This window comes from Lolium perenne, chromosome 4 (assembly GCF_019359855.2).
Source record: "Lolium perenne isolate Kyuss_39 chromosome 4, Kyuss_2.0, whole genome shotgun sequence".
Taxonomy (NCBI): Eukaryota; Viridiplantae; Streptophyta; class Magnoliopsida; order Poales; family Poaceae; genus Lolium; species Lolium perenne.
The window spans coordinates 179,413,684-179,427,475 of record NC_067247.2 but is presented as its reverse complement, the minus strand read 5'-3'; the positions used below and the strand labels follow the sequence as shown (position 1 = coordinate 179,427,475).

At 44.7% G+C, this 13,792-nt stretch overlaps 2 protein-coding genes across 2 annotated transcripts in view; one reads left to right on the top strand and one right to left on the bottom strand.

Moving 5' to 3' along the window:
- The window catches only part of LOC139839213 (uncharacterized), a 78,488-nt gene extending 71,997 nt beyond the window's left edge, over positions 1-6,491 (top strand). The window contains exon 5 of the mRNA XM_071829265.1: positions 6,487-6,491. Within this exon, the coding sequence (XP_071685366.1) occupies positions 6,487-6,491 (5 nt within the window). The remainder of the gene's footprint in view (positions 1-6,486) is intronic.
- A 1,262-nt stretch (positions 6,492-7,753) lies between these two features.
- LOC127347385 (uncharacterized) lies at positions 7,754-12,327 on the bottom strand. The gene is made up of 4 exons (XM_071829264.1): positions 10,166-12,327; positions 9,781-9,967; positions 8,873-9,655; positions 7,754-8,365 (listed from the first exon to the last, which is right to left on the bottom strand). Exons 1-4 carry the CDS (start codon positions 12,325-12,327, stop codon positions 7,754-7,756), a joined length of 3,744 nt encoding a protein of 1,247 aa, XP_071685365.1.
- Between the last annotated feature and the right edge of the window lie 1,465 nt (positions 12,328-13,792).

Sequence of the window (13,792 nt, the reverse complement as noted above, 5' to 3'; positions counted from 1 at the left end):
CGCCGAACTAGTGCACCTATTAGGTGTGTTGGGGACACAAGAGACTTCTTGCTTTGTGGTTGCAGGGTTGCATGAGAAGGATATCTTTGACCTCTTCCTCCCTGAGTTCGATAAACCTTGGGTGATCCACTTAAGGGAAAACTTGCTGCTGTTCTACAAACCTCTGCTCTTGGAGGCCCAACACTGTCTACAGGAAAGGAGGGGGAACGTATACATCAAGCTAATTTTCTGGCGCCGTTGGCGGGGAGGAAAGGTAAAAGGTACTCACACTCCGTATCTCGGCTACTAAGCTATTTTCCGACGTTGTAAGTACTCAAAGCTATTTCCTTTAGATCCTGCAATTGCAACTTTTTGTTTCTTGTTTACACTAGTAAGGCATAATGGACAACATCTGTGAGCTTTTTATTCTATTTCCTGAGTCAAGACATGAATGGTTTAATGCGAAAATTAAAAAACCTATGGAATCTTATTTGCATGCTAGTAGCAATGATATTAATATGAACGCTTTGAACACCATTGTTGCTAATGATATGGAAAATTCTAAGCTTGGGGAAGCTGGTTTTGATGAGCATGATCTTTTTAGTCCCCCAAGCATTGAGGAGAAAATTTTCTTTGATGATACTTTGCCTCCTATTTATGATGATTATAATGATATTGGTCTTTTAGTGCCGCCTACTATGGAGAGTAATTTTTATGATGATAATACTATGCCTCCTACACTTGATAAGAATAATAATGATAGCTATTTTGTTGAATTTGCTCCTACTACAATTAATAAGAATAACTATGCTTATGTTGGGAGTAGTAATAATTTTATGCATGAAGCTCATGACAAGAATGTTTCATTTGATAGTTATATTGTTGAATTTGCTCATGATGCTACTGAAAGTTATTATGAGAGAGGAAAATATGGTCGTAGAAATTTTCATGTTACTAAAACACCTCTCTATGTGCTGAAATTTTTGAAGCTATACTTATTTTATCTTCCTATGCTTGTTACTTTGCTTTTCATGAACTTGTTTATTTACAAGATTCCTATGCATAGGAAGCATGTTAGACTTAAATGTGTTTTGAATTTGCCTCTTGATGCTCTCTTTTGCTTCAACTACTATTTCTTGCGAGTGCATCATTAAAACTGCTGAGCCCATCTTAATGGCTATAAAGAAAAGAACTTCTTGGGAGATAACCCATGTGTTATTTTGCTACAGTACTTTGTTTTTATTTTGTGTCTTGGAAGTTGTTTACTACTGTAGCAACCTCTCCTTATCTTAGTTTTGTGTTTTGTTGTGCCAAGTTAAGCCGTTGATAGAAAAGTAAGTACTAGATTTGGATTACTGCGCAGTTCCAGATTTCTTTGCTGTCACGAATCTGGGTCCACCTCTCTGTAGGTAAATCAGAAAATTATGCCAATTTACGTGAGTGATCCTCAGATATGTACGCAACTTTCATTCAATTTGAGCATTTTCATTTGAGCAAGTATGGTGCCATTTTAAAATTCGTCAATACGAACTGTTCTGTTTTGACAGATTCTGCCTTTTATTTCGCATTGCCTCTTTTGCTATGTTGGATGAATTTCTTTGATCCACTAATGTCCAGTAGCATTATGCAATGTCCAGAAGTGTTAAGAATGATTGTGTCACCTCTGAATATGTTAATTTATATTGTGCACTAACCCTCTAATGAGTTGTTTCGAGTTTGGTGTGGAGGAAGTTTTCAAGGATCAAGAGAGGAGTATGATGCAACATGATCAAGGAGAGTGAAAGCTCTAAGCTTGGGGATGCCCCGGTGGTTCACCCCTGCATATATTAAGAAGACTCAAGCGTCTAAGCTTGGGGATGCCCAAGGCATCCCCTTCTTCATCGACAACATTATCAGGTTCCTCCCCTGAAACTATATTTTTATTCCATCACATCTTATGTGCCTTACTTGGAGCGTCTGTTTGTTTTTGTTTTTGTTTGTGTTTGAATAAATTGGATTACATCATGCTTGTGTGGGAGAGAGACACGCTCCGCTGGTTCGTATGAACACATGTGTTCTTAGCTCATAGTATTCATGGCGAAGTTTCTTCTTCGTTAAATTGTTATATGGTTGGAATTGGAAAATGATACATGTAGTAATTGCTATAAATGTCTTGGGTAATGTGATACTTGGCAATTGTTGTGCTCATGATTAAGCTCTTGCATCATATGCTTTGCACCCATTAATGAAGAAATACATAGAGCATGCTAAAATCTGGTTTGCATATTTGGTTTCTCTAAGGTCTAGATAATTTCTAGTATTGAGTTTGAACAACAAGGAAGACGATGTAGATTCTTATAATGTTTTCAATATGTCTTTTATGTGAGTTTTGCTGTACTAGTTCGTGCTTGTGTTTGCTTCAAACAACCTTGCTAGCCTAAACCTTGTATCGAGAGGGAATACTTCTCATGCATCCAAATCCTTGAGCCAAACAACACTATGCCATTTGTGTCCACCATACCTACCTACTACATGGTATTTTCCGCCATTCCAAAGTAAATTTCTTGAGTGCTACCTTTAAAATTCCATCATTCACCTTTGCAATATATAGCTCATGGGACAAATAGCTTAAAAACTATTGTGGTATTGAATATGTAATTATGCACTTTATCTCTTATTAAGTTGCTTGTTGTGCGATAACCATGTTTCTGGGGACGCCATCAACTATTCTTTGTTGAATATCATGTGAGTTGCTATGCATGTCCGTCTTGTTTGAAGTAAGAGCGATCTACCACCTTATGGTTAAGCATGCATATGTTAGAGAAGAACATTGGGCCGCTAACTAAAGCCATGATCCATGGTGGAAGTTTCAGTTTTGGACATATATCCTCAATCTCAAATGAGAAAATTATTAATTGTTGTCACATGCTTATGCATAAAAGAGGAGTCCATTATCTGTTGTCTATGTTGTCCCGGTATGGATGTCTAAGTTGAAGAATAATCAATAGCGAGAAATCCAATGCGAGCTTTCTCCTTAGACCTTTGTACAGGCGGCATAGAGGTACCCCTTTGTGACACTTGGTAAAAACAGTGCATTGTGATGATCCGGTAGTCCAAGCTAATTAGGACAAGGTGCGGGCACTATTGGTACACTATGCATGAGGCTTGCAACTTATAAGATATAATTTACATGATGCATATGCTTTATTACTACCGTTGACAAAATTGTTTCATGTTTTCAAAATCAAAGCTCTAGCACAAATATAGCAATCGATGCTTTTCCTCTATGAGGACCATTCTTCTACCTTTCAATGTTGAGTCAGTTCACCTATTTCTCTCCATCTCAAGAAGCAAACACTTGTGTGAACTATGCATTGATTCCTACATATTTGCTTATTGCACTTATTATATTACTCTATGTTGACAATATCCATGAGATATACATGTTACAAGTTGAAAGCAACCGCTGAAACTTAATCTTCTTTTGTGTTGCTTCAATGCTTTTACTTTGAATTATTGCTTTATGAGTTAACTCTTATGCAAGACTTATTGATGCTTGTCTTGAAGTGCTATTCATGAAAAGTCTTTGCTTTATGATTCACTTGTTTACTCATGTCATATACATTGTTTTGATCGCTGCATTCACTACATATGCTTTACAAATAGTATGATCAAGATTATGATGGCATGTCACTTCAGAAATTATCTGTGTTATCGTTTTACCTGCTCGGGACGAGCAGAACTAAGCTTGGGGATGCTGATACGTCTCCGACGTATCGATAATTTCTTATGTTCCATGCCACATTATTGATGTTATCTACATGTTTTATGCACACTTTATGTCATATTCGTGCATTTTCTGGAACTAACCTATTAACAAGATGCCGAAGTGCCAGTTCCTGTTTTCTGCTGTTTTTGGTTTCAGAAATCCTAGTAACGAAATATTCTCGGAATCGGACGAAATCAACGCCCAGGTTCCTATTTTTCCCGGAACCATCCAGAACACCCGAGAGCCACCAGGGAGGGGGCACAGGCCACCCAAACCCTAGGCCGGCGCGGCCAGGGGGGGGCCCGCGCCACCCTATAGTGTGGGCCCCCCAGAAGCCCTCCTGCGCCGCCTCTTCGCCTATATAAAGCCCCTGGATCGAAAACCCTGATGCGTTCGACGAAACCCACAGAAACCTTCCAGAGCCGCCGCCATCGCGAAGCCAAGATGCGGGGACAGATCTCTGTTCCGCACGCTGCCGGAGCGGGAAGTGCCCCCGGAAGGCTTCTCCATCGACACCGCTGCCATCTTCACCGCCATCTTCATCACCGCTGCTGCTCCCATGAGGAGGGAGTAGTTCTCCATCGAGGCTCGGGGCTGTACCGGTAGCTATGTGGTTCATCTCTCTCCCATGTACCTCAATACAATAATCTCATGAGCTGCTTTACATGATTGAGATTCATATGAGTTTGTATCACAATTTATCTATGTGCTACTCTAGCAATGTTATTAAAGTAGTTTTATTCCTCCTGCACGTGTGTAAAGGTGACAGTGTGTGCACCGTGTTAGTACTTGGTTTATGCTATGATCATGATCTCTTGTAGATTGCGAAGTTAACTATTGCTATGATAATATTGATGTGATCTATTCCTCCTACATATGCATGAAGGTGACAGTGTGCATGCTATGTTAGTACTTGGTTTAATCTGTTGATCTATCTTACACTATAAGGTTACTTAAATATGAATAAATTGTGGAGCTTGTTAACTCCGGCATTGAGGGTTCGTGTAATCCTACGCAATGCGTTCATCATCCAACAAAAGTGTAGAGTATGCATTTATCTATTCTGTTATATGATCAATGTTGAGAGTGTCCACTAGTGAAAGTCTAATCCCTAGGCCTTGTTCCTAAATACTGCTATCGCTACTTGTTTACTACTGCTGCGTCATCGCTGCTTGTTTACTGTTTCACTGTGTTACTACTGCTGCAATACTACCACCATCAACTACACGCCGGCAAGCTATTTTCTGGCACCGTTGCTACTGCTCATATATATTCATACCACCTGTATTTCACTATCTCTTCGCCGAACTAGTGCACCTATTAGGTGTGTTGGGGACACAAGAGACTTCTTGCTTTGTGGTTGCAGGGTTGCATGAGAAGGATATCTTTGACCTTTTCCTCCCTGAGTTCGATAAACCTTGGGTGATCCACTTAAGGGAAAACTTGCTGCTGTTCTACAAACCTCTGCTCTTGGAGGCCCAACACTGTCTACAGGAAAGGAGGGGGAACGTAGACATCACCGGCCTGGGGGCCGGTCGACCGGGCCTGGGACCGGGCCAGTTCGGTTCAAACCGGGCTTGGCGCCGGGTGCTGACCGGGTGTGGGAATTGTCCTGCAGTACACCTCCCGGTTGGCATCAGCGTATCGTCCGGTTGGCGCCGGGGTGGATCCAGCGTACCGCCCGGTTGGACCGGGCCAGAGATCGGGCGCGGCGGCCGGTCTGACTGGGTGCTGGGCTGGCCTGGACTGTGACGTCTCCTCTCGCGCATGCCGCCCGCTCCTCCCTCGCGCGTGCATGAGGTGTCTTCATGTCCAGCTCCATGTCCATCTTCACGTCCAGTGGCTCCCCTTCTCCTCGTGCGATGCTTGCTCCCTCTTCATACCTGATCATACATAAGTAACAGGACTTAGGAAGTATAAAGTTCTCATCAATCAAAGTATCGTTTAGGAACAAGTTCACCTGTTGTTTAAGTAGCTTCGCGCGAGTCCTTGTAATAGGTCCAATCCTAACTTCATTGGACTTGAGCTTCATATCAGATTCATCTTCATCTTGCAATGACGAAGGTAGTAGTGTGGTAGGGATGTCCTCATCAAACGCTCAATCCAGCGCGGTTTGGATGACGGTTTGGTGAAGCGACTGGAGATGCTCTAACTAATCCATCTATAGTGTGTGCCGACCATCTCAAACGTATCTTGCGAGGCTCTGTTTATTTCCTTCACCCAAGCTCCTCTGCTTCAACTGTTATTCTGTCAACTGTTAAATGTTCCCAAGTTGCAACTATACTCCTCCATAGTACAAAGTATGCCACCATACTGGTGAACAATTTTGTTAGATAATAAAAGGAGTATATCACCTGGCTGATGCATCATGAGATAACAAGTAGATTCTTCTTTGTCTTGGTGACTTATTTCTTTCTTTCTCCATCTTCCATGATGTATTCACCACTTGAAGGTGAAATTCTGTTGGCTTTCAGAGCCATGGCCTGCTCCGCCCACTGACTGACTGACACTCTACGAGATGGAAGAAATGGGATATGGACCCTCTCGCTTTCTTTAACTTGGAATGGACGGCAGGACATTCGTTTCAGACAAATGAAAAGAGTACGCCAAATATAGAGTTTGAAACCCCGAAGTTACTGACAGCCGCCCTACAAATAAAGATTTTTATGTGGTTCCTTCACAAGAAAGTGATTCTTACAAAAGATAATTCGGCTAAACGTAATTGGATTGATTTTACTAAATGTTCTTTTTGTGATCAGGATGAGACAATACATCATCTTTTTATATTGTGTCCCTTCACATAGTTGATTTGGAAGATTGTTTGTATGACTTTCAATATACCTCCGCCCTTTGAATATAACTAATTTTTTTGGCAAATGGTTAAATGGGTAGACAAAACAAGCAAAGCTCACATTAGAGTTGGAGTGCGTGCTTTGGTTTGGGCACTACGGAACGTGCGCAATGATTGCATTTTTAACAAAAAAAAATCTTCTATCATTTTTGCAGGTTATTTTCTTGGCTACCCACTGGATCTATATGTGGTCCTATCTGCGTCTAGAGGAGTATCGTCTTGCTATGAATATTGGGTGCAACCGACTGAAAATGGTAACACAGGATTTCTACAACCAGTGCGATTGGTGTGCTGATCGAAGACTAACATGATGATTCAAAGACGTTTCGCTAGTGCTTTTTAGATAGCTCGTTCTTGTAGCTACTTTGAGTGATCCAATAGATGTAATAATATCCAAATGTTTTTTCGTTGGTTGTAATAACTGAATATTGAAAGCCGCATGCATTGATTAATGTAGAGGCTAGCGATGCCCCACTTCGGAAAAAAATGCAAGCTTCTCGGCTTCAACTGATATTTTGTCAACTATTAAATGTTACAAAGTTGCAACTATAGTCCTCCATAGTGCAAAGTATGTCACCATACTGGTGAACAATTTTATTAGATAATAAAAGGAGTATATTACCTGGCCGATGCATCGTGAGACAACAAGTAGATTCTTCTTTGTCATGGTGACTTTTTTCTTTCTTTCTCCATCTTCCATGATGTATTCACCACTTGAGGGTGAAATTCTAGTGGCTTTCAGAGCCATGGCCTGCTCTGCCCTCTGACTGACACTGTAGGAGATGGAAGAAATGGAATATGGACCCTCGCACTTTCTTTAACTTGGAATGGACGGCAGGACATTCGTTTGAGACAAATAAAAAGCGTACGCCAAATATAGAGTTTGACACTGTGATGACCTCGACTAGAGGGTAGAGGATCTCAAGGAAATTGAGAAGGGGGAGAGGAAATCGGAAAAGCAGGAGACGAGATAACAGAAGCACAAGAGCGATAACCAGAGTTTGATTTCCAATTCCAATTCTTCGATCCTCATACAGCAGTGAGTCGGTGTTTATATAGCACCGCACATGCACACACCACAGTAAGGCCCACACTTACAAGCCCAAGGGCCGAATGCATCACCTGCACTTTATGTAACACTACAGCGAAGTAGTAGATGTTACATTGCCTCCCAGTTAAGATGAATCTCCCGCCCAGATAACAGCCTCTGGATAACGAAGGCGAAGAACGTCATAATCCTCCCAAGTAGCAGCGTCCTGGGACAGAGTCGACCATTGCACCAAGATCTGAACCACTGTTTCATTACCTTTCTTCCGCATGCGGCGATCCAAAATCTTGACCGGCACGAGCTCCTTAGAAGAAAGATCCGGTGTTCCTGGTAAGTCAGCGAAAACCGATGTATAATTGGGGCGAAAAGGCTTGAGCTGTGACACATGAAACACCGAGTGGACTCTACTGTCTTCTGGTAAATCCAATTTATAAGCCACCGCACCCACCTTCTGTAGCACCTTGAAGGGACCAAAATACTTATAGGACAATTTCTTGCACGGCCGATTAGCAACTGACGACTGTGCATATGGTTGCAGTTTCAAAAGCACATCTTCACCTTCTTGAAACTCCCGTTCTGTGCGGTTCTTATCAGCCTTCCTTTTGAATCTGTCCTGCGCACGTAACAGGTGTTCGCGCAATTGAGCAGTATGTAACTCCCAGTCCAATTCTGTGAGCAATTGTGAATTGTCTTGCCAATGAAGCATGGCACCAATATTGACATCTCGTCCATAGAGTGCCTAGAATGGAGAACATGTCAAAGAGGCATGATGAGTAGAATTGTACCAGAATTCTGCCGCTGGTAGCCAACGTTTCCAATGGGTTGGACTGTCGTTTACTGCACAACGGAGAAACATCTCCATACACTGATTCACCCTCTCCGATTGGCCGTCAGTTTGAGGATGATAAGCTGTGGAAAATGTAGTTTAGTACCTGCAGCTTTCATCAGCTCTTGCTAGAGATTGCTCGTGAAGATGGGATCACGGTCGGAGACAATTGTCAAAGGAATGCCATGCAACCTGACAATATTCTCCCAAAATGCTTTAGCAACCTGAGCAGCTGAATTAGGATGTTTCAATGGAACAAAATGGGCAACCTTAGTGAGCCTGTCGATCACCACCATAATAACCTCAAACCCTTCTGATTTGGGCAAGCCTATAACAAAATCCATGGTGACATCTTGCCATGGAGCGACAGGAACAGGTAACCGCAGGTTTGTTGTTCTCATGCTTGGCATGCTGACATACCTCACACTGCTGCACGAATTCCTCCACTGCGGACTTCAAGCCTTTCCAAATGAAAAGTTTCTTCAGCCGCTGATAAGTCGCAGCTGTTCCTGAATGACCGCCCACTGCACTGTTATGGAGTGCACTTATCAGTTTTGTCTGTAACGCTGTATTAACACCAATGAACAACCGGCCCTTACATCTGATGACACCCTGCTGCAATTCATAGCCATTTTCATCCGGACTTTGGACTGCCAACTGCGTTAACAACGACTGTGCCTCGGTGTCAGTCACATAGGAGTTGGCCACGTCCTGCAACCAAGTTGGTCGACAGATATACATTGCATTGGTTGTTAAGAGGTGTCCCACTCGTGAGAGGGCATCTGCTGCTCCATTTTCCGCTCCTTTCTTGTATTGGAAACGGAATTGTAGGCCCACGAGTTTGGACATGGCCTTGCGCTGCACCTCTGTATCCAACTGCTGATCCTCCAAATTGCAGAGACTTTTATGGTCAGTGAGGATGGTAAAAGGGCCTCGCTGCAAATATGCTCGCCACTTCTCCACTGCAATCATAACCGCTAGAAACTCTTTTTCGTAAGTGGATAATTTCTGATTTCGAACTCCTAAGGCCTTACTCAGGTAAGCAATCGGGTGACCGTCTTGAACCAACACAGCTCCAATTCCGGTGTCACAGGCATCAGTCTCCACGGAAAACGGACAATCGAAATCCGGCAATGCCAACACTGGTGTATTGACCATTGCTTCCTTGAGACAGTCGAACGCTTCTTGAGCTGCTTCCGACCACTGAAACCCTTTTTAGTAAGCAATTGAGTCAAAGGCTTGGCAATAATACCATATCGTGCCACAAATTTTCTATAATATCATGTTAAGCCAAGGAACCCACGTAATTCAGTCGCAGACGTTGGTACCGGCCACTGCTTCATTGCTTGTGTTTTTTCCATATTTGTTGCCACGCCTTTCTCGGAGATGACGTGACCCAAGTACTCAATCTGACACTGCGCAAATGAGCACTTCGAAGCATTAGCATACAACTGATTTGTACGCAGTGTTTGCAACACCAGACGCAAATGATGCAAATGATCAGACAGGGTGCGACTGTATATCAAGATGTCATCCAGGAAGATAATCACAAACTTGCGAGTGTACTCCGAGAATATGGAATTCATCAAGCACTGAAAGGTGGCAGGGGCATTCGTCAATCCAAATGGCATTACTCGAAAGTGAAAATGCCCGTGGTGAGTTTTGAAGGCCGTTTTCTCCTCATCCTCCTCACGCATTCAGATCTGATGATACCCTGCTCGCAGATCAAGCTTTGAGAAAAACGCTGCCCCAGCCAATTCATCGAGTAACTCGTCCACAATCGGCAGTGGAAATTTATTCTTGATAGTGGCGAGGTTCAACCGTCGATAATCAATGCAGAATCGCCAACTGCCATCCTTTTTCTTAACCAGCAGAACAGGAGCAGCAAAAGGACTCATGTTGTGCACAATAGTACCTGCTTTCAACATTTCCTGAACTTGCTTCTCTATTTCATCCTTTTGCAATGGGGAGTATCGATAAGGCTTGCTGTTTGGTGGAACTGACCCTGCTTCCAAGGCAATAGCATGATCATACAACCGATGAGGTGGTAAATCCTTAGGCTCGGCAAACACATCAGTAAATTCTGTTAAAATGTCCAGGACTGCTGCTGGCAATGGCCCTTGAGTTTCTGTTGCAAACTGTGACAAATTATCCAACACTGCCATGGCCCAAATATCATTTGTGGCCTGCATCTGTAAGAGCTCCTCCACATCCATCTGTTTGGGTGGTGGAGTAGTATTAGGGGCCAACCCGTGCAACTGGACGATGGTGCCTGCATAGTCAAAGGAAATGCAGTTTTCTCGCCAGTCACAAGTCATTGGACTGAATGAGTCCAGCCAATCTTTCCCCAGCACTCCATCATACGCCCCTAGCTCCAGCACACGCAAATCTGTTGTGAAACTGTGTCCTTGACACTGCCATTGCAATTGTGGAACCATTTGATCACACTGCACCAATTGTCCATTCGCCAATTTTACTGGAACAGCTGGAATAGCCACAGTCGAGAGCCCAATACTATCCACAAAATTCTTGTTAATGAAACTAGTGGAACTTCCTGAATCAAGCAACATCAGCATCACTTGAGTTCCCACAGTAACTGGAAGTCGTAAGGCGGTAGGAGCTTCAGTCCCTTCCAAAGCATGCGCTGATATCATGCAACAGGCAGGTTGTTCCTCAGGTGTGTCCAACAATTCCAGGGCACGAATAGCTTCATCTGATAACATTTCACCAAAATCGCCGACCTGAATCATCAACAGCTGTGTTGGCTGTTTGCACTGATGCTCTCTACTGTACTTATCACCACACTTAAAGCACAAATTATTTGCACGTCTGTACTCGCGCAACTGTCGTTCCCGAGCATACTCATCTGCACCTACTCGTGGTGCTGCCTGATGACGCGGTAGCACTGGTACCTGCGCCGTAGGAGGACGCCCGGCTGGTATAGGTCTTGCTCGAGGACGATTAGTGTCCAATTCCTCCTCCTGAATGCGCGCTAATACCGTTGCGCGCGTAATACTTGCTGGCGTCTGGGCACGGACAAACGCACGAAGCTCTGGTTTCAGTCCGAGCACAAACTGCGTGACGAAGAATTTGGAGCTGAGGGTTGGATCCAATGCCAATAGATGGTACATGAATTTCTCGAATTGCAAACGATATTCCACGACTGTGCCCAACTGACGGAGTTGCAGCAACTGATGCATCTGCACTTCAAACTCGTCAGGGCCAAATTCCTCCCGTAGGGCACGCCCAAACTCATCCCAGGTGAATGGTCGGTGCACTTGGCGCACAGCTTGCCACCACAACGCTGCACGGCCGTCGAGGTACAACGATGCCGTAGTAACCCAACTCTGTACTGGAGTGCGGTACAACTCGAAATACGATCGGCAACGATCCAGCCAGAGATTCGGCAACTCACCATCGAACCGCGGAAAATCATGCTTAGGTGGCTTGACAAAATTGTCGCGATCCTCGCCGAACGCTGGCAAGCGACTCGGCCGAACAGCTTGCGGGCGAGGTAGTTGGTGCTCAGGAACGGTAGGAAGGAGTGGCGCCCCGTCATTTGCGAGACGCGGGTACCCGGGTACGCCCATCCCGGACGCCACAAACGCCGCCGCTGCCGCTCGATCATCCACAGCCGCCGTCGTAGGTGCTGTTGCCGGCGCAACCACCGTGGCGGCCGCTTGGCGCGCCTCATCGACATCCGCCTGCGTCAAATCAATTTGATGACGCATCGCCTGCAGATCCTGCGAGACCGTGGCGTTGAATGCTGCTTGCTCGTCGTAGCGCTTGCTGCTCAGCGCCGCGCCCTCATCAAGCCTCTTGAGGATCCGGTCCAACAAGGTCTTCGTCTCCGCGCCATTCGCCTCCAACGCCATCAAGGCCTGCTGCGTCTGCGCGGCAGAAACTTTTGCGGGCGCCGTCGCGACTCCTCCAAGCGGATCGGACCGAGCGCAGGATTTTGGGGGAACGCACCGAGATGTTTCCCACCTTTTGCTCGGAATTACGGATCAACGCCGAGAGCTCACGAGTGCGCCGGCGAGCAAAAATTCCCCAAAATTTTCTGGCTCTGGATACCAATTTGTGATGACCTCGACTAGAGGGTAGAGGATCTCAAGGAAATTGAGAAGGGGGAGAGGAAATCGGAAAAGCAGAAGATGAGATAACAGAAGCACAAGAGCGATAACCAGAGTTTGATTTCCAATTCTTCGATCCTCATACATCAGCGAGTCGGTGTTTATATAGCACCGCACACGCACACACCACAGTAAGGCCCACACTTACAAGCCCATGGGCCGAATGCATCACCTGCACTTTATGTAACACTACAGCGAAGTAGTAGATGTTACAGACACCCGGAAGTTCCTGACAGCCACCGTAGATGAACCGCAGAACCTGCATCCTTTCACTTGAAGGATGAACGATCCTTTTCACTTGCCAATCTGAGAAGTATTTATGGAAATCTATGCAATTTTAAGCTAAATCAAACTGAACGTGGATAGGTTTCCTTCCTTCCCTCAACATCGCTGCCCCAAAACGCGGAGATGATTCATCATTTCTCCTTCTACGTCTCCACTTCCCCAGGCTGAAATCCTGCAACATAATTCCCATTCGTAGCCATCCGCCTGCATCGCATCACCCAACTGGTACTGAACTGGATCGCTTGGATTGTTAGATTGGTTGCTTCGGTCCATGGAATTCAGCAGCTCTATATCATGCTCATGCGTGTAGCTATGTAGGGCTGGTGCTGACGGGGAGACCATGCGGCAGCACATGTGGTTCTCGCTGACAGTGCGCCCGAATTTTGAAACACTGCAGGCACACTGATATGGTTGGTGAGCGTCTGATTCAGGCAGCAGGCAGGGATGGATGAGACTGAGAGTGAGTACTCGACTAGCGTATGAGTTATGGGTCTCCCTGATTGGCGATGACACGCCTTGACCGAATTTTGTATCAGCAATGAGCAATGATTGTTTTCATTGCAACTGTCGATGCTTAACAATCAAGATATATATCCGTGTGTATCTTCAGGATGATGATACCCGTAAATCAGTTGGAAATTGCAAGATGGAGGTAACGACCTGTTTTTTCCGCGTATAGCATTTTTCCTTTTTACCATTTGCTAAATTAAACACCAAGCTAGTCTGCAGAGTTGCTCATGTTCGATGTCATGCCCTGGATTATTCTTCTTCACATTTTGGACTTGCCGTGAGATGCACAAACTGAAATCGTGATGTCAAATCGAGATCAGCCGCGGCTATGGGTGATTGGGTGGCCATGAGTCAAAGGTGAAGATGACACGCCTCAAAGAATAAGTGGGCCCACTGGCAACCCTTTCTTTTT

Excerpts from the sequence above, each read along its gene's own strand:
- LOC127347385 (XM_071829264.1), bottom strand. The coding sequence starts at position 12,327 with ATGGCGTTGGAGGCGAATGGCGCGGAGACGAAGACCTTGTTGGACCGG. Across the intron at positions 9,656-9,780 it reads AAGCAATGAAGCAGTGGCCG|TGGTCGGAAGCAGCTCAAGA; the intron begins GTACCAACGTCT and ends AAAGGGTTTCAG. Across the intron at positions 8,366-8,872 it reads AATTCGTGCAGCAGTGTGAG|GCACTCTATGGACGAGATGT; the intron begins GTATGTCAGCAT and ends TCTCCATTCTAG.